The sequence below is a fragment of the Gossypium hirsutum genome, chromosome A09 (genome assembly GCF_007990345.1).
Source record: "Gossypium hirsutum isolate 1008001.06 chromosome A09, Gossypium_hirsutum_v2.1, whole genome shotgun sequence".
Classification (NCBI taxonomy): Eukaryota; Viridiplantae; Streptophyta; class Magnoliopsida; order Malvales; family Malvaceae; genus Gossypium; species Gossypium hirsutum.
The window spans coordinates 61,888,164-61,909,330 of record NC_053432.1 but is presented as its reverse complement, the minus strand read 5'-3'; the positions used below and the strand labels follow the sequence as shown (position 1 = coordinate 61,909,330).

The 21,167-nt window shown below is 34.5% G+C and overlaps 1 protein-coding gene across 1 annotated transcript; it reads right to left on the bottom strand.

Annotated features, from left to right (window-relative positions):
* Nucleotides 1–1,401: 1,401 nt before the first annotated feature.
* Nucleotides 1,402–20,837, bottom strand: LOC107889095 (protein ROOT HAIR DEFECTIVE 3). Its single transcript, XM_016813413.2, has 23 exons — nt 20,695–20,837; nt 19,525–19,674; nt 18,582–18,648; nt 18,402–18,504; nt 17,986–18,056; nt 17,815–17,878; nt 17,667–17,732; nt 17,494–17,541; nt 17,346–17,408; nt 17,189–17,245; nt 16,856–17,014; nt 16,714–16,782; nt 16,548–16,639; nt 16,289–16,367; nt 16,040–16,205; nt 10,570–10,694; nt 4,221–4,483; nt 4,024–4,120; nt 3,756–3,920; nt 3,517–3,621; nt 3,297–3,391; nt 2,976–3,072; nt 1,402–2,066 (listed from the first exon to the last, which is right to left on the bottom strand). The coding sequence occupies exons 1-23, from the start codon at nt 20,696–20,698 to the stop codon at nt 1,857–1,859; spliced, it is 2,415 nt and encodes an 804-aa protein (XP_016668902.1). The 5' UTR covers nt 20,699–20,837; the 3' UTR covers nt 1,402–1,856.
* Between the last annotated feature and the right edge of the window lie 330 nt (nt 20,838–21,167).

Here is a 21,167-nt window from a genome sequence, read left to right as displayed (position 1 = left end):
TATTTGCAAACTCGATAATTCGAGCCAGCGTATTTTCCTTGTGCTGCCAAACAAAGATGTTCCTATAGAACCAAAGGGTCCACAAAATCATTAAGGCCCGGTGGCGTTGATTGTCATTTATAAGTGCAAAGAGAAGAAAAATGTCTCAACAATACCAGTAGTCAAGTGTTGAATTCCCACAATATTGCAGCAATTCACTGCAAAAAGGCAATGAATCAGCACATGCTCGATTATTTCAAGTTCATCACACCATAAACAAAGCAGATCAATACTACACCCTTTCTCAACAAGTCTTCCTTTACACGGTATGAAATTGTGAAGGCACCTCCAAATAAAGATCTTGACTTCAGTATATTTATAAAATATATTATATTTTATTCGTAAGCAATAATTTTAATATATATATGGTTAGTATATTTATAATTCATTTCTAATTATACCACAGATATCAAATGAATTTATAAAATATTTTAAATTTTAAATGGGATAAATAATAAAATTATATATAAACTTTGATAAAATTTGTAATGTTATATATAAACTAAAATTTAGTGCATTTGTATATATCAAATTTTAATTTTTGGTTATTTTTCACATTCTACTAACCCCATTATCTATGTAGCACAATTTTCTATTATGTGTAATTTGTTGAAATGATATTTTATTAGGATAGAAAACAAACAAATAAAATTAAATTATTTTCACTTATATTAAAAAAATAAACACTCGGGAAAAAGGTTTCTTATTTCCACAAAGAAATCTATTTTTTTAATCTAGATGGAATTAATTTATATTTGTCAGCTTGTTTTTAAACCTAATGAAATGTGAAAATTGAATTAAAATTAAAATTTAATGTATACAAATATACCAAATTAAAGTTTATATATAAAATTACAAATTGTATCAAAATTTATATATAATTTTAATATTTATCTCAATTTAAATTAGTATTTTCTTTTAAAAAACTACCTAATAAGTATCTATCAAAATAATTAGTTCTATTTAAAGATATTCATAGGTTTGGATTGGATCAAACTCGTATCTTTAAAAAAAAATTAGGATTAAGCCCAAGCAGAAGCTCAACCTAGCCTTTTTAAGCCGATTGAAATAGTATGTTATATTGTTTAAAAATAATAAAATTTATTTTTATTTAAACTTAATTATAAAAATATATAGATATAAATATAATCTGTATATTTATTATTTTTAAACAATAAAACAAGTTGAGAGAAATGAATATTGAAAATTATAAATCCAAACTTGATCTAAAGAAACTTTAGTCAATCAAATCATTCAACTCATAAACACCTCTAATTTAATCTAATTTTTTTTTAAATTCACCCAATATTTTTCAAAACACAAGCCTATTCATCAAAAATGAATTGATATGAATTTCGCGGATGAGAGTTTTTTGCCATCCCAAATACTCACAACAAAAGAACAAAATCTGAGTACCTACTTACATATGTATATATATATGTGTATATATATGTGTATAAACATATTAAGAGCTAACAACTTGGCGAAGAAAAACATAAATATATAAAATCAAAAGAAAAAAAAACCTATTTGATGTGGCCTTTACCTCAAGAAATTAGCAGTGCCTCCATTTAACCCTCACATGCATTATAGACCATATCTATACATATACATTATGTTATTCTTGACTTTTCATTTTTTTCTTAAATACTTGTGTGCACGACGCACATCCGAACATAAGTATGAGAATATAATTCGAAGATTTTCCAAAACATGAAAATCTTGAAAAATAGAAATTGAATGTACTCATGTCGACCGTATCCAACATATTCAAGTCGGAATAACATAGTATATATATATATGAAATAAGTTGGTGATTATTCTTCTTTGGTACCGTTTGCTGATGAAGTTACTGTAGAGGAAGCAGTGAGTGATGGAGAAGTAGTGTTTGGCAAGCTCTTAGATGCTGAAGCATTGGTTGATTGAGGGTTGTTATTTGCTGCTGCTTGCCCTTCCTCTGCTAATTTTTTCAGAAGGCTCATAATCGTGGGAATGAACTTGGTTGATAGGGAAATTATCCCAGGCAACTGCAAAACATTAAAATTTTAAATTATAAATAAATAATAATATAAACCATTTTCAATAACTGAGTCTGACTAGACCCAAATTGTTTGGAGCGATTTTTTTTTAAAGTGTATTCAAGATAAAGGTGATTTTTTTTAGTTAGTATGTATAGAGTGGTTATAGTAATTTATGTCCATATTTTTACCAGAATATTTAACACTTCTTGGACTAACAAATAATCTTATAAAGGTAATGACCAAATTATACCAAATAAAAGTAAAAACTAAATTATAAATTTGAGAATGATAGAAGGACCAACATCATAATTTTAAAAAAAATGGCAGCTTTGTTTTTTTTTTTGTCTTTTTCTTTTTTGAAGTAATTTTATTTATAATGTATGAGTTGGATATAGGATATGGCATTCCAAGGATTTTCAAAGTACATAATTTTTTTTTTGGATATATTAAAATTCATACCCATATGCAAGTAACATAGCCAGACACAAGTCTAAAAAGAAGTAAATCACCTCCAGTTATCTGGCTTTTGTATTTCAAGTTTACATGCAAAAAAACGTTTTCAAATGTTTTTCCAGTAAATTGTTTCAAGATTTTAGTATGTTATTACTTTTCCTTTTTTTCTTAGAATATAAATATGTACTTGCCTAACTGTGAGAACTCGTTAGCCCTTACCAATTATTGTACGCCAATACTTGAAAAAGAACTCCCGAAATTTTGAGATACATATTTTAACATGCTTATATGAATATAAATATAATCTTTCAAAGACTACAAATTAATGAAAATCTTGAAAGAATTAAAAACTAATGTTTCGAACACATGATCATACCCAACACTCTCATTTGAACACGAATGACAAATATTTATGCATGCTTAGAAATAAACAGAAAGCCAAAAAAAATGCTTGATACTCACAACACCATGGCTGAATTCACCAGAAATGTCGAGCTGCACCCAGAGAGCTTTCAGCATAAGGTAACCAATAAAGATGATACCCACATACAAAGGGTTTCTGCAATGACAATATTTGAAATTAAGCACTAATAAACTATGTACTTTAGTTTTAATTTCCATTTTTATAAAATATTCATACCTGATATGTATGTTAGGAGATAATAACATTCTAAACTTCCTTAAAACTTCAAAAACATTAAAAGATTTAAAAGAAGTTGAAAAAGCCCGTATTTGTATATTCAATATTTAATAAAAAATCCAAATACATTGTGAAATGTGCACCTTAGAAGAGTCAAAAATTCATTAAATCCCAAGATGATCAAAGCAACAATTGCCCATGGAGGTGGTAACCAGTTGTTGCTACGCTTGTTGGCTTCCTGAAAGTAGAAAGATAAATAATAATTCAGCAAAAAAATTGAATATACCTGTATCGGACACTAACATTCAAATCCGAATAATATAATAATCTCCCAGAAAATTAATAAGATTTTAAATTTCATGCCTGAGCAGAAATGGCCTGAGTGACACAGTACTCTGTCTCTGCCCGGTATTGCCGCCATAAAATCTTGCACTGGACAGGTGTGATCAATATCTTGTTGGGTGGAACCTGTAGCCAAACGAAACCAGTCATAAGAACCAATCATGAAATAGAAATCAATGAAGTGCTTGTGTTCGACACTCTTGTCTGAGTATAATTCAACTAAATCTTTATAAAGATGATCAGCAAGAACAGGACTTAACCTTATCCCAAGTACTTGAGGCCAATGGATCAGATGTTGTACTGCCCCATTTAGCCACAGAAGCAATGCCTTTGGTATCCAACAAGGCAGAACAAAGTGTATTCTCAATGTTATCGACATTATCATCCAACCGGATTGCAGCCATAACAGATAGCAACTTTAAGGCCTAACAAGAGATAATAAACAAATTCAGAAGAGAACAAAATGGAAGAAATTTCTTTTTTTTTTTTTATTTTAAAAATTATCAAAATGATAATACATAAACATACTGCAGAGTGAGCTGTTTTACTGATGGATCGAACATCTTCTTTCCCGGTCCAAACCCGTGGCATTGAATCAGAATCGTGATTAAATAATGTTGAAAACCTGTATTTACACAAAGTCGATTTTGATAATGTATAATGTTTAGAAAAACAAGTCTATATTGTTCAAACATTTTTAACTCAATCATGAAATGTATTATTACCTGTCCTTCATACGGATTAATACCCTTCCTGCTTCTTCTTTTGCTTTCCCTTCAACCACACCTCTCGCATGATTCGCTAGACTCGTTAGAGTTTTCTTCTGGGTTTGTTCATCCATGTCAAAACCAGAGAGCACAGTGGACAGTCCAGAGAGAATTGATTCGGTTTCACGCTGCAGAAGTTTCCTTATCAATGGCCAGGTTTCCTTATTAGCTCCATCTAAGAGTGCTTCAACAGGTCCAGATAATGCCTCATTCAGCTTTGCCTGCAAATGCACCATTATTATCATTATGATTCAAAGTGGTGATTAAACCAATCATAAACATGAGATATGGGCTTAGAATTCACCAAGAAATTTTTAGGCCTTTCTTATCCAGAACTAGATGGTAGATTCGATACCCATATTGTAAAGTTATAACAACCCAACTCGTTATTATGATATCTTAGTAAATTGAGATCTATGTTGCCCCGGCACTCCATATGTCTTGAAGTGTTGCGCGGAAGCGTGTGAAAGAGTAAAATTATTGTACTGAAAAATCACACTAAGTTCAATTCCCAGGAAAGAGAGGTGGATCACGAGGATCGCTTACATACCAGATCTTTCCTAGCCAGAATATCCCTCTATCATAATTTAATAGCACAATAAATTACTACAATGACACTTGCAAAATATGCAGAACAAAAAAATAAAGAACACTAGAATTTTAACGAGGTTCAGCAAATTTTGCCTACGTCCTCGGGCATTACCAAATATATTTCACTCCAAAAATACAAGTGAAAGTTTACAAATAGGGAGAGAGAACAATTGCCTTAAGTAGAGAATGGCAAGTGTGGGATGAAGAAAGTAAGAAATGGTTAGGCCTATTTATAGTTGAGGTTCAAGGATCAACTTGCAATGTCCCTATACAATTAGGGACCAAAATTGCAATTATCCCATGCCAACTTTTAACCCAACTTGCCAACCAATTTTACTTTCTACTTTCGGTGCCCACCCTTTTTGACTTTTCAAACAATGGGTGGGTTCCAATAATCTCCACCTTGAAGATTTGATTAGGATAATCTTATCTTCACACGATTCTTTCTGCCTTTGACAACAATACTTGATAGTGCCTTCTTCAACTGTTAAACTTGCAGGATATTAATCAAGTTCAAACAATGTTCGAACTTGGTTGATGTTACCACCTTGGTCATCATATCTGCGGGATTATCTGCAGTCTTGATCTTCTGAAGACAAATTTTCCCCTCTTCAATAATTTCCCGCACAAAATGGAATCGTACGTCGATATGTTTTGTACGTGCATGATAGACTTGATTCTTTGCTAAGTGAATAGCACTTTGACTATCACAATACACGTTAATATGCTCCTGAACCAACCCCAAGGTTTTAGCCATACCTTGTAACCAAATAGCCTCCTTTACAGCCTCTGTTACAGCCATGTACTCGGCTTCTGTGGTTGACAATGCAACTGTAGACTGTAGTGTAGACTTCCAACTTATTGGTCCTCCAGCAAGTGTAAACACATAACCGGTGGTTGATCTTCGCTTGTCCAAATCACTGGCATAGTCAGAATCAACGTACCCAATAACACCTTTACCAAGTGTATTATCCTGCTTGAACAGTAATCCAACATCCACGGTCTTCTGAATATACCGTAGAATCCATTTCACAGCTTGCCAATGTCCTTTTCCAGGATTATGCATATACCTGCTCACTATACTAACTGCCTGTGAAATGTCGGGTCTTGTACACACCATTGCATACATCAAGCTACCCACTGCATTAGAATACGGAACTTGCAACATGTATTCTCGTTCCGTATTCGTCGAAGGAGATAGTTGTGCAGAAAGCTTGAAATGAGAAGCTAACGGGGTACTTACAGGTTTGGTCTGCTCGTTCATGCCAAACTGCTGTAGTACTTTCTTCAAATACTGCTTCTGAGACAAGCTAACTCTGCCATGAGCTCTATCTCTACATATTTCCATGCCGAGAATCTTTTTAGCTTCTCCTAGATCTTTCATCTCAAACTCGAGATTGAGTTGAGTCTTTAATCTTTCAATCTCAACTTTGCTCTTAGATGCTATTAGCATATCATCAACATATAAGAGCAAGTATATGAAAGTTCCTTCTTGTAGCTTCTGAAAATACACGCAATGATCAAATTTACTTCTTGTGTACCTTTGCCCTTTCATGAACTGATCAAATCGCTTGTACCACTGCCTCGGAGATTGCTTCAATCCATAAAGCGACTTTGTCAGTTTGCAAACCCAATTTTCTTTTCCAGCAACCTTGAATCCATCTGGCTGAGTCATATAGATTTCCTCTTCCAAATCACCGTGTAAAAACGCGGTCTTCACATCAAGCTGAACTAGTTCAAGATCATATTGCGCAACCAAGGCTAGCAAAATCCGAATAGACGAATGCTTCACAACTGGAGAAAACACTTCATTGTAGTCTATTCCTTCTTTCTGAGCGTAACCCTTTGCTACCAATCTAGCCTTGTATCGAATTTCATTTTTTCCAGGAAATCCTTCATTCTTTGCATATACCCATTTGCATCCAATTGCCTTCTTTCCCTTGGGCAGTCTCACCAACTCCCAAGTCCTATTTTTATGAAGAGACTGCATTTCTTCATTCATAGCTTGCTTCCACTTTACACCATCAGAGTTACTTATTGCTTCTGTGTAAGTGGAAAGAACATCATCATCTGCAATTGGAAGTGCATAGGCCACCATATCGTCAAAGCGAGCAGGCTTACGAATCTCTCTTCTTGGCCTCCTATATGCAATTGAATCTTGTTGCTGTAGAAGTTCTTGGGTCGAAACTTCTTCATCATTTGTTCTTTCAATATTAGCTGGATCATCATTAACCTTTTCAAACTCCACCTGCTGCAAAGTACTACTGGTTTTGTCATCCTTTTGTGAATCCTCGTTCTTCATCATGGTTGATTCATCAAAAGTTACATCTCTACTGAAAACAATCTTCCTTGTATCAGGACACCAGAGACGGTATCCTTTTACACCACCAGTTATACCCATGAATAATGCTTTCTTTGCTCTTGGGTCTAACTTAGATTCTTTTACATGATAATATGCAGTGGAACCAAAAACATGTAAAGAATCATAATCAGTAGCAGGTTTACCAGTCCACATCTCCATAGGAGTTTTTCTATTTATTGCAGCTGATGGCAATCGGTTAATTAGATGGCACGCATATGTAACTGCCTCAGCCCAAAATTCCTTGCCCAATCCAGCATTGGACAACATACATCGAACTTTCTCTAGTATAGTCCGATTCATGCGTTCTGCCACCCCATTCTGCTGTGGTGTATCTCGAACAGTGAAGTGTCGCACAATGCCCTCATCTTGACATACTTGTAGAAATGGATCATTTTTGTACTCAGTACCATTATCTGATCGAAGTCGTTTGACCTTTCGACCTGTCTGAGTCTCCACCATCTTCTTCCACTTCAGAAATGCATCCAAAACTTCATTTTTTCTTTTCATTAGATACACCCATACTTTTCTTGAATAATCATCAAGAAAAATGACAAAATAGTGCATACCTCCCAAAGAAGCCACTTTGGTAGGTCCCCACACATCACTGTGAACATAGTCCAGAATTCCTTTCGTATTGTGAATTGCTGAACCAAATTTTACCCTCGTCTGCTTGCCCAGAACACAATGTTCACAGAATTCCAATTTGCAAGAATTTGCACCTTTCAACAAGCCTTGCTTCGCCAAAGTCTGCAAAACTTTTTCACCAGCATGTCCCAATCGCCTATGCCATAACCTGGTAGCCTCTGAATCTGCATCTTTCGCAGAAGCTGTTGATGTTGATCCAATAACTGTACTTCCATTTAAATAGTACAAGTTATTTCTTCTAGTGCCTTTCATCACCGTCAATACCCCAGCTACTACCTTTAGTAATCCATCTCTCAAAGTGATTGTGAGCCCTTTAGATTCTAGGGCCCCTAATGAGATGAGATTTTTCTTCAAGCTGGGTACATAGCGAACATCTGTCAGAACTTGGATTGAGCCGTCATGGTTCTTCAATTTGATTGTACCTACACCCATTGTCTTACAGGCACTATCATTGCCCATAAAAACAACTCCACCTTCTAGTTCTTCAAGACTAGAAAACCAGTCCTTATTAGGACACATATGGTAAGTACATCCCGAATCCAATATCCACTCATCCGTTTGACATGCCATTGCCATGCCAACCAAGCTAAAGTCTGACTCCTCATCATGCTCCGCTACACATGCATTAGAAACAGACTTGCCCTTTTGTAACTTAGGACAATTCTTTTTCCAATGCCCTTTCTCACGACAAAAGGCACATTCATCTTTGGCGGGTCTCCCTTTGGACTTACCCCTTCTACCAGGTTTGCTGCTGTGTGAACGACCTCTTACTGTTAAGACTTCTGCAGTTGTATCTCTGTGATCTCTTTTATCTTTCTTTCGAGTCTCAGATCTATACAACGCACTACAGACTGCATCAAATGTGATTGAATCTTTCCCATGAAGCAATGTGGTGGTAAGATGATCATATTCATCAGGAAGGGAATTCAACAACAATAATGCCTTGTCTTCATCTTCAAATTTCTCATCCAAATTTAGCAAGTCTGCTAAAATTTTATTGAATGAGTTCAAATGGTCATTCATCGACATACCGGGTGCATACGTGAACCGAAAAAGTTTTTTTTTCATATAAAGCCTATTTTCAAGACTTTTCGTTAGAAACTTTTCTTCCAATGTATCCCACAGCTTCTTCGCTGATGTCTCCCTCATGACGGAGTACTTCTGCTCTTTGGCCAAACATAGGCGGATTGTACCACACGCCTATCTATTGATCTTGGCCCACTCCTTGTCATCCATCTTGTCAGGTTTTTCTTCAAGGGCTATATCCAGCTCTTGCTGACATAAGACATCCAGGATCTCACACTGCCACATACCAAAATTATTGGTACCGTCAAATTTCTCTACTTCAAATTTTGCATTTGTCACAGTAGTCCTTGCTGATGACGATGCTGCTGCCATTTTTCTCCTCAATCCCAACTACTGTATACGTGAACAGTACCGTATACGTGAATAGTGCCGTATACGTGAATAGTACTGTATACGTGAATAGTACCGTAAACGGTCGTATTCCCCAAGTACGAACCTGGCTCTGATACCAATTGTTGCACGGAAGCGTGTGAAAGAGTAAAATTATTGTACTGAAAAATCACACTAAGTTCAATTCCCAGGAAAGAGAGGTGGATCACGAGGATCGCTTACATACCAGATCTTTCCTAGCCAGAATATCCCTCTATCGTAATTTAATAGCACAATAAATTACTACAATGACACTTGCAAAATATGCAGAACAAAAAAATAAAGAACACTAGAATTTTAACGAGGTTCAGCAAATTTTGCCTACGTCCTCGGGCATTACCAAATATATTTCACTCCAAAAATACAAGTGAAAGTTTACAAATAGGGAGAGAGAACAATTGCCTTAAGTAGAGAATGGCAAGTGTGGGATGAAGAAAGTAAGAAATGGTTAGGCCTATTTATAGTTGAGGTTCAAGGATCAACTTGCAATGTCCCTATACAATTAGGGACCAAAATTGCAATTATCCCATGCCAACTTTTAACCCAACTTGCCAACCAATTTTACTTTCTACTTTCGGTGCCCACCCTTTTTGACTTTTCAAACAATGGGTGGGTTCCAATATGAAGTACTGTTGTCCGATACATATTTGAGCATAGGTATGCGGATATGACCCTTCAAATACATATAAAAACTTGAACGTAATACCCAAATTCTAGTGACAAAGAATGGGATTCAATTTCTAAAAGAATTCACACTAATGCATCAATGCAAAATTTCCAGAACAGGCCAACAATTCAATATGACATCTTGATTACGAGGGCTAAAGCCATTTTTAAAGTAATCTCACAACGCAACAATGTGAATTTTCATCGACCAGTAAGACAGTGTGAAAAGAAAGATCAAGGCGCCAAGGCCTCAACTTCAGCTCACCTTGCCTCCCTAGAGAAACCAAACTGACACAACTTCGAACGATACACAAACCTATGTTGCTCCATCTTTTAAAGTGTTTGTGCTCGATACTCAGGCCCAACAAATATCTAGATATAGGTATAAGGATATGACCCTTGAAGGACCTTTTTGAATACATTGGAAAAGCTTACAAGAAAAATTGAACATACCCATGTTGGGCATATAGCTGTATCCAACACTCATACCCGAGTCTGAGTGATATAGACACAAAATCCTACTTTAAAATTATTAGGTTACTCTATCCCTAGCTTTTTGGATAGAAGGGGACACATAAATTGCCATACCTCATAGGAAGACGTAAGCTCTGAAAGCTTGGCAGCTCGAACAGAAGCAACATGATCATTAATGTCATGACGTAGCTTATCCCTGATTTTGGAGGAATCCCAATTTGCTAGCTCAACAGCAGCATCTGGAAAAAAAGTTGTCAAACTCAAAAGTACTCAATATACCTTATCAAGCAAAGAAAAAAAAACTAAATGACTCACAGATGTAGAACCAAATCTATTAAATGCAAACAGTATAAAGACTAGTAAATTGAAATTTCAGCTCATAGTAATGGCTTTGTCGCAACAAGTCACAAACAAGTTGCAACTCACCATGCAACTAATTTTAGTAATGGCTTTGTCGTAACAAGTCACAAACTACGTTGCAACTCACCATGCAACTAATTTTTGTAACAAGTCGCAAACTTAGTTGCAACTTATCATGCAAATAATTTTTTTTTAGATTTGTTTATATTTGATTGACAATTTTCAACGTAATTTTGGATAGCAAATTAAGTGATTTTGTGCAGCTAAAATTGTGATATCACACAGCTAATCAGGGGAGATAATTCTCAGCAAGGAAACTAGTAGATGGGATATGATTATCTTTCCATTTATTAAGAGATATGCAATCGAGAGGGATATGGATAATCCTTACATTTTTCTCAAATATTATCTAAGCCATAATGATAATGGATATTGGCAAAATTCTAGAGATTTGATCTGAGCCTACTAGCTGGATACACCCAGACTGAAATCTCTATATATTAAGGTTGCTACTTACATTGAGTGTGTGCATTTGAGTGTGCACTTATCTATTCATTAGGAGAAACTTTTATTTAATGTAAAATTTGATCAAACTGTTTCAGCAATTTGTTCTAAACTTTCATGGGAAAATTTTTTTTGGGGAAATTTCTTCATTGTAATTAAATGAGAGTGACTGCAATATTTGTGAGTGTGATTAGGCTTAAATCATCTCTTATACCATGAAGATTATAGTGATTTACTGTTTAGACAGGCTCTGCGGATGTGGGGTTGGATCCAAACTGTGTAAACAATCACCTGTGTTCATTGTTTATTGTTTCTGTTTTTAGTTATATCTTAAGTCGCATGTAAACAAGGAACTTCTCAACTACTCCAACACTTACAATTGGTGCTAGAGCTAGACATAAGACGAATTTGGTGGGATCATGTTGTTAGTTGCTGAATTAGGGAAGGAAACTTGATCTACATGCCACCTATGCTTGATAGCTCGAATTATGCCTACTAGAAACACGAGTTTTTATAAAATCTATTCATAAGAAGGCATGGAGAGCAATCCTAACAGGTTGGGAACCTCTAGTTACTGAAGTTGATAGTGTTCACACTCTCAGACTCAAAATTACATGGTTAGCCAAAGAGGACAAAACACCTAGTTATAACTCAAAGGCTTTAAATGCAATCTTCAATGGTGTTGACCCCGAGGAATTCAAGCGTATCTCCAATTGTGTTTCTGCTCGTCAAGCTTGGATAACTCTTGAAACCACACATTAAGGACCCACTAGTGTAAAGCAGTCAAAGCTCCAAATGCTAACAACTAGATTCAAAAACTTAAGAATGTATGAGGAAGAGATTCTTTCTGACTTTTATGTTAAGTTATGTGACATATCTAACCAAGCTTTCACCTTTGACGATGATTAATCCAATGAAATTGGTGCGTAAAGTGCCAATATCCCTCTTAGAAAAATTTGAATCAAAGTAACTATCACTGAAGAAGCTAAGGATATCAATACTATAAAAACATATAAGTTGCTTGGGTCACTTCAAACATTTGAAATGAATTTAGAGGAATCCAAAAGGGATATGGTAAAGTCAGAGCAAAACATTGCTCTGAATGTCACATCTCTAGTTGCAACTTGTGAAGAAACTACCATTGAGGACCTATAGAAGCAGCTAGTTCTTCTTACTAAACGTTTAAATCAAGCCTTCATAAAACTTTCAAGGAGAAACACCGGGAATGATGGAGGTCATGGCTTAAACAAAAGCAAAGGCGAATATATTGTTAAAGAAGAGAAGTGTCAAAGAAAAGAAGAAAAACATTAAATGTCATGAATGTAAAGGCTATATATATATATGCAAGATAATGGATATGGGCAAAATTCTAGAGATTTGATTTGATTCCACTAGTTGGATGCACCCAAACTGAAATCTCTATATATTGAGGCTGCTATTTACATTAGACGTGTGGATTATATGGGGGTGAGGCTGCAACATTTATGAGTGGTTGGACTTAAATCTTCCCTTGTATTATAAAAAATATTGTGATTTAGTTTTTGGATAAGGCCTCGCAGATTTAGGATTGAATCTAAACTGCAAAAATAATTGTCTGTGTCCATTGTTTATTGTTTCAGTTTTCAATTGTTTCTCAAGTCGCAACTAAACAAACAACTTCTCAGCAACTTCAACACTTACAAGCTGAAAACTCAAAACTTTTTAATGAACTCTTTCCCATTTCAAACCTCTTGAACTTGTGTTTTATAACTTTGGTTTATAACTCAGAGAATGATTATGAAGTTCAATCATACCTGTTGAAATATTTGAAACCCCTATATTTTAAAGTTATTTAGGTAAATAAATCTTATTTAGGTAGGTAAATCTTAGAATAAATCATTTGCGATATTTTAGAAATATTTTATTTTATGTTTTAGTAGTTTATTAGAATAATGGAATTATTTTTTTATCTTCTAGTACTTTATTAGAATAAGGGAATTATTTTCCCAATTAGGTTATGACTCGTATCAGGGTTAGGTTAAATCTCTAGTAGCATCATGGTTAAAACAACCTTCACTAGAGATAAGAGATCCAACAGTCAAATAGAGGAAGAAAATTTTACCGTTGAAACAACTAATGAAAATTATGAGGGCCAAAGTTCTCTAGAAAGTCTTCATTCACTAAGGAACAATTAGAGCATCTACACAAGCTTTTTCAATCACCACAATTTCGGATGAATTCTTCTGTTCCTAACTCATCCAATAATCTTTCTTCCTCCTTTGCCCAATCAAGTACTGATTTTTTTTTGTTTTTTTCATTGTCAAGCCTTATAAAACAAACATGTGGATCGTTGATTCTAGAGCTAGTAATCACATGACTAATAGTCATTTTCTTTTTTCAACTTACAGACCTTATGCAGAAAACAAAAAAATCAAAGTAGCAGATGGTCGTTCTCGGCAATAGCCGGGAAAGGCACTGTTAAAATTTCGCCTTCCTTGGTTTACATGATGTTTTACATGTGCCAAATCTAGCTTGTAATCTCATATCGGTCAGTAAATTATCTCAGTCCTCAAATTGTCATGTTATATTTGACTTATCTATGTGTAAATTTCAGGACATAGTCTCGGGGAGGATGATTGGCAATGCTAAAAAATCTGATGGAATTTACTTTCTTGACGATGACCATCTAAGTCAACCAGCAACTACTTTATGCTTAAATTCTGCTTCTAGTTTTGATAAGGTTATGATTTGGTATTATAGGCTTGAATATCCTAATTTTTACTATTTAAGATATTTGTTACCTGATCTATTTAAAAATAAAAGTTCTTCTTCATATCACTGTGAATTTTGTGAATTAGTTAAACATCATTGGTCATTCTTCCCACCTCAAAAATATGAAGCTTCCAAGCCTTTTTCGTTAATTCATAGTGATGTTTGGGGACCTTCGAAAGTCTTAACTTTTTCAGGAAAACATTGGTTTGTCACATTTATTGATGATCATACTCGCATTTGTTGGGTTTTTTATTAAAAGATAAGTCTGAAGTTAAAAATGTGTTTCAACCTTTTTATGCTATGGTGAAAACACAATTTGGTGTGAGAATAAAAGTATTAAAAAAGTGACAATGGTGGGGAAGTTTTTAGTGACAAATTAGGTGTTTTCTTAACCAAACATGGTATAGTCCACCAAAACTCTTGTACAAATACACCACAACAAATTGGGGTTGTAAAAAGAAAAACTTGACATCTTTTGGAAGTAAATAGAGAATTGATGTTCACTAGTCAGGGACCACATTATCTTTGGGGCAAAGCCTTGTTAACAGTTACATATCTTATTAATAGAATGCCTAGTAAAACTCTAAACTATAAAACTATACTCGAGTATGTAAGCTCAGGAAATCTTTGTATGGTCTAAAGCAGTCTCCTCGAGCTTGGTTTGACGGTTCACTAAGTTGTTAAAAAACAAAGTTACTCACTCACAAGGGCAAGCTTATCACACAATGTTCTATCGACACTCACAAAAAGGTAGAATAACAGTTATTATAGTTTATGTCGATGATATCATTCTTACAGGAGATGATGCAGATAAAATAAGGCGTCTCAAGGAGCATCTAGCATTGGAGTTTGAGATCAAAGACTTGGGTCATTTGAAATACTTTCTTGGAATGGAAGTTGCTCGATCAAAGAAGGGTCTTATGGTCTCTCAGAAAAAAATATGTGATTGATCTTTTAAAAGAGGCTAGGATGAGTGGTTGTCGCCCAACTGACACATCAATTTATCCAAATGTAAAATTCAAAAATAAAGGTTGATTAGTTGATAAAGGGCAATACCAAAGATTAGTTGGTAAGTTAATTTACTTATCAAATACAAGGTCAGATTTGTAGTGAGCTTAGTGAGTCAATTTATACACTCCCCAATAGAGGAACATGAAGTAGTGTTTCAAATTCTGAGATACTTGAAGAGTTCACTTGGAAATGGCTTATTCTTCAAGAAATCCAAACAAAAAGGAATTGAAGCTTATATAGATGCAGACTGGGCAGGCTCAATAACATATAGAAAATCTACATCAAGATACTGTACATTTGTTTAGGGAAACCTTATAACTTGGCGAAGTAAAAAACAAAATGTTGTAGCAAGAAGTAGTGCAAAGGCTGAGTTTAGATTAATGGCTCAAGGGATTTGTGAAATGATGTGGTTAAAAAGAATTATGGAAGAGCTGAGGAAACTAATAACTTCATCAATGAAGTAGTACTGTGATAGCAAAGCTGCCATTAGTATTGCTCACAATTCAGTCCAGCATGACAAAATTAAACATGTTGAGATTGATAAACACTTTATCAAGGAGAAGATTGAAGAAGGCCAAGTGTGCATGTTGTTTATTTATTCAAAACAACAAATTGCTGACATACTCATCAAAGGGCTTTCTAAGACAAGCTTTGATTTTATTGTAAGCAAGTTGGGCATGATTTATATATATGCACCACCTTGAGGGAGGGTGTTGAAATATGTGAAACCCCTATATTTTGGGCATATATTTTAAAGTTATTTAGGTAGATAAATCTTATAATAAATCATTTGAGATATTCTATTAGAATAAGAAAATTATTTTCCTTAGTACTTTATTAGAATAAGGGAATTATTTTTCCAATTAGATTATGTCTTTTTTTTCTATTTAAATTCCGTAGTTTAGTTAATAAAAGACAGAACAGTTTTATTAAATGCTCCCTTAAAAACTTTCAATACCTGCATATCCTGCATCAAATGAAGCCATGTAAGTTTCAATGCACTTGCGAGCAGCCACTGAGAACCCCTCATCTCCTTTCAAAGCCTTATCAAATGCTTCCTTAAAATTTTCAAGAGTTTCGATCCTTAAATGTCCTAGCATGGATTGGTAGGCTGGTTGGACAATCTAAGTCATAAGACAAGGCAAATGAGATGAGAAAAATTAATAACGGACACTAATTGGTCAAGAATACTATAGAATGCTCTTACTTGGAGCAGCTTTTCTTCAAGGTGCTTTCGCTTTGCAGATCTCACACCTTCATCAAAATATGTGGCTTCTGCATCATATCTAAAATCAGAACAAAATAGAACAAGAAACTCAATCACTGATATGGTAGTAAGCCATGGAAAACCCAATAACCAACAGGTCTTTGCCTAAGCTCAGCTCATCCAAATGCTTATATAGATAGTAGCCTACTTATAACTTCAACATTGAAACAATCATCTCAATCTCATTAAGTGGTCTTACTCTGATAGAGAAGTGTAGAGAATTGAATTTAGCTTCTTCCCAAAGCAAGCAACTGGACCAGATTTTACAGCTTCTTCCAACGAATGCCAATTCTGTTATATGAAGTAGTAGGTTGGTTAGCATACAAATGTTTTTGAATTAAATGCTTACTTACATGTACAAATACCTCATTTGATGTAAAACTAGTGTACTTTTCACTGGCAATTTCTTCACAGCGTACCGTAGCCACCATGACCTAAAGCAAATGGAGCATGGATAACAACAATAATTACAAATTTCATTCAAGTTAAATATGTCCTAAAGGTCACCTTATGGGCTGGAAGATCAAGGTCCTTATTCTCCTTAATGACTTTCCAGATATGTTGTGCACTAAAAGAGAACCCTGAAGCCGGTACTGCTCCCCTCCGATCTCCTGCAATCCCCCCGGGTGCAATAGAGTGGAAGAATCGTTGTCTCAAATTAGCCACCTTCAGTAAGATAATAAATAAGAAGATAAACTGTCAATTTGCATGCCATTTAGTCAAAAGTTTCAGGACCATCATCCAACATACATGCAAATTTATAAATGGTAGGCAGACATGGTTTTTTTAGCATGCAATGAATACTGAATGCATGAGATGACCCAAATACAAACAGGTTACCTGCTCCTTAAACAGCTCTTCCTTTCCTTCATAACTAGAAAGCGCAACAACCTCAACCTGTGTATTATCAGCAATAGCATTAAATTATCAGAAGTAATCTCATAGAAAATGTATAGGGATACACTTTTGTTGCAAGAAACCAAACCCAATATCTTACGTTGAAAAATTCACTTAATGAAGTTTCCATTTGTGCTTCTGGCTTAGGAACTGAGTCCCATATCTGCATTTCAAGAAAATCGGGTCAAAAGAAAACATTCTGAAGTTAATCAGAAAAGCAAGGAGGCATAGGATCCGCATATTTATACCTTCCGGATATCTTCTCTCAGAACAGGTTCCAAATGTTCCAGTGGTGTCTGTAAGCAAGAAATCTTTAAGTAACCATAAACTCAATCGAAATAAGAAATCGTTAAATGAAAATGATGAATAATAATAGCTCTCTAAACGCAAAATGCTCTCCATTAAGAAAAAATCTACCCACCCTAGTTTTATCGCGGATGACAAACATCAAAGTCGTTTTGCGGGGACTAAACAATCGCATCATGACCTGCAACCAGGACAACCAATTAAATCACATAACCACATGAATTCAGCGCACTGCTTAGAAAGGGAAACAATATTGTGAATACCTGGAATACAGTTTTCAAAAGAGGTTTATTAGCTGCTTGCTCACGACCAATATCATGACACCACCTAAATGAAAGTTGCTCAAAATATTACTTGTACATACTGCAGATAGCAATAAGTCCTTCAATGAAGGTGCAACTTATATCAAGCATCATGTAAGTGCCGAAACTTACATGTTTATCAGTACTATATCTGAAACTGCCAGTGCAAAAAGCGCACTTTGTTTCTCAAATGCTGTGTCATCCTGGAATAATACAAAAAATTTATATGTAAAAGAGCAAGAAACAAAAATGCACAGAGATAAAACACTTCGTATTCAACTTTTATTATCTGGATTCCAACTATTATTCAGTACAGTTTCATTCGTCACTCTAGCCTTGATGTTATTAAAGCAGCAATAACTCTGTTCGAAAATTACTGAGGATTCTTTTAACTAAAAACCCACTGTAAATTAAATTTACTCTTTAATAATGGCCTGTTTGATTTCATCAATTTCACATATAATATATATTAATCATATCCTAGTTAAGGCTATTGAATAAATATAACCTATTGTAGATCATCATTGCAGAAATTTTAACAAAAGCACCTCTCCACGTTCTCTTCCATCGGTACCCTCCAAATCCATTACTAGGGTGCAAGGCTCTAGACCAGCGCATTTTGCTATCCAAATACCTTTAGTGGTTTGAGACCTGACAAGAATCCCATTAGTTGTTTTTGAGGCAACTAAAACAAAAGCAGTGTGTTATTATGGAGCAACGTAACTGACCTTCCCATAAATGCATCCATTTCCCTGAAATTTGTATGAAACAAATGGTTTAACAGTGTGCTTTTACCTGTCATGATCATGGAAAACTAAGTGAAACGTTATCTGACACAACTAGAACTTATATAACTACAATAGAATGATAAAACACGAAATAAATAAAATCTCTGATCATTTGAACCAATAAAAATAATGATATAACAAATATCTGAAACTAATTATAGAAGTCACTGTTGTCAAGGGTGCAAGGCGCACGGTAGGCACTAGAACCCTTTTATTGCCTCGAGTACGAGGCACAAAAAAAAGCACGGAACGTGTATATGTGCGTCCATCTGTGTGTATATATAATAAGCTTAGGACATATAATTATGGTAATAAACTCTAGAGAGTGATCATTTTATCTACGAAACGAGCATTTTTTTTGTTGGCCAATATGAATGATATAGTTAAATACTCAAATATTAAGAAGTGAAAAGTCTGATGCTATCCGTTGCTTTAGTGGTAAAGATACATCTAATGAAAACGGTTAAAAGAACAAAGAAATTGAAGAGAACTTCAGGCCTTTTATGTCTATTGCTTTAATAAAAAGGAAGCCTAGGCGCACCAGCGCCATGCACCTAATCAAATCACCTCGCCTGAAATGATCCAAGTTGCTTTTGCAGTCTAGCGGTAAGACACAAGGCCAAGGCATGCCTTGATATCACTGACAGAAGTAATGCAACAAAAACATGAAGAAGCAAGGCCATGTCAACATGAGATGTCGAAAATTGAAGTGACCCAACTTCCAGCTAATCATGCTAACTTGTATCCCACATGTTGAATTCAATATTACTAGACCAAATGTAAACAAAAAAAAAAATGAAGCAGCTGGGTAGGAATATACATCTTAGGAACAAGGCAAGTATAAGCATGAAAAGCAGGATTTCATGAAGATATCGAAGCATACCGCTACTTTGCGGTCCCATGATGGAAACCACAGCATATGACAACCCACATTCAGCAAGTTTTATTTCCTTGACAAAACGATCAATTCCCTCATCATTGAATGAACCATCTCCGTTGATAACTTGAGTTGAACAACATTCTTCACTCTCAGCTGAGTAGCGACAGTTTTATAGCACCCATAAGCGAATTGAAGGAAAAGCTTCCACATATAATACCATTTTTCCTTGTTAATTTAAAGACTAAATGATCCATATCGATTGCTCAAAGACAAAATACCACAAAACAAATAGTATATTCATTGATTTTGACAGAGAAATCTCATGTATTACGTGGCTAAAGAATTGATGGTTCTAAATCCGATTTTCCTTTTTTTTCTTTTTCCATTTTCCTTAGCTTTCTCAGCAATCAAACATGCAGTAAACATACATTTAACCTCCGCTACTAATCTAAGCATCACAATAAAATTTCAGATTTCCACCACTTAAAGGAACTGATGAAAACCAAAAAGTAAATAAATTTAAAGTTAAATTTTCAATCATTAAGGAAGCTTTGCATGCTTTTAATGCTCTCCTCCCCTTTGTATTACATAAATTTAAAATCCGACTATCCTTCTTTTCTTTTCCTTTCTTTTTCCTTAGCTTTCTTAGCAGTCAAACATTCAATAAACATAATTTTTGTTCTCTGTTACGATCCAAACATCACAGTTGAACACTTAAAGAATTAGTTGAACACCAAAATATATACAATAAAGTAAATCTAAATTTTCAACCAGTAAGGAAACATTGCATGATTTAACGCTCTCCTCCCCTTTATATCACAAAAATTGAAAATCCGATTATCCTTCTTTTTCTTTTTCTTTTTTTCCTTCTCATTTTCCTTTGCTTTCTCAGAAACCAAACATGCAATAACATCACAGTTACTACTTAAAAGAAGCTGTTGAAAACCTAAATAAAAAATAAAAAAAATCTAAATTTTCAATCATTAAGGAACAATTGCATGCTTTTAACGCTCTTCTCCCCTTCGTATTACAGAAATTCAACAAAGAAAGCAAAGTACGTTATAATTAATTCATGAAATAAAGGAACGAATCATTGAAAAACAGCTATAAATCAAATAAAAAAAATAAGAGATCACAATTTTTTTTTTTAAAATGTAATAAGCAGAAGTGTACCCATAAAACCTTCTTCGAAATTGATAGCTGGAAAATATTGATGAGATCGATATCAATGAAAGACAATAGAGAGAAAATGAGTGACTTTTTTTTTATTTTTTATTTTCAAAATTTTTTAATCCTTTCCTTTTTTTGTGGTCAAAAATAACCATTTTAAACTGTAATTTTTTTTCTCCGATTTTGCATTTTCTAAGCTTTATTTATACAAAATTTAGAATAAAATGTATTCCCAAAATTATTTCCATAACCCACGAATCAAGCGAAAGACGTAGAAGGACCTGATTGGCTGTCTGAACTTTGAAGACAAAAAAGTAGTTTGTACAGTTAAAAAACCAACGGTTTTTTTTCGCTGACAATTTTTGGTGGGAAATTTTGCCGCCCATTTATTTATTTTCAAAATATTATTCGTATTATTATTTAATTCATATTTTTGTATTATTTTAGTATTGTTTTCACCCACACATTGGATTTAC

What these genes read in the sequence shown, in the direction of transcription:
- LOC107889095 (XM_016813413.2), bottom strand. An exon ending in CATTAAGTGAATTTTTCAAC is followed by an intron (nt 17,246 to 17,345) that starts GTAAGATATTGG and finishes GATAATACACAG; the next exon opens with GTTGAGGTTGTTGCGCTTTC. An exon ending in TTAATCCGTATGAAGGACAG is followed by an intron (nt 4,121 to 4,220) that starts GTAATAATACAT and finishes GTGTAAATACAG; the next exon opens with GTTTTCAACATTATTTAATC.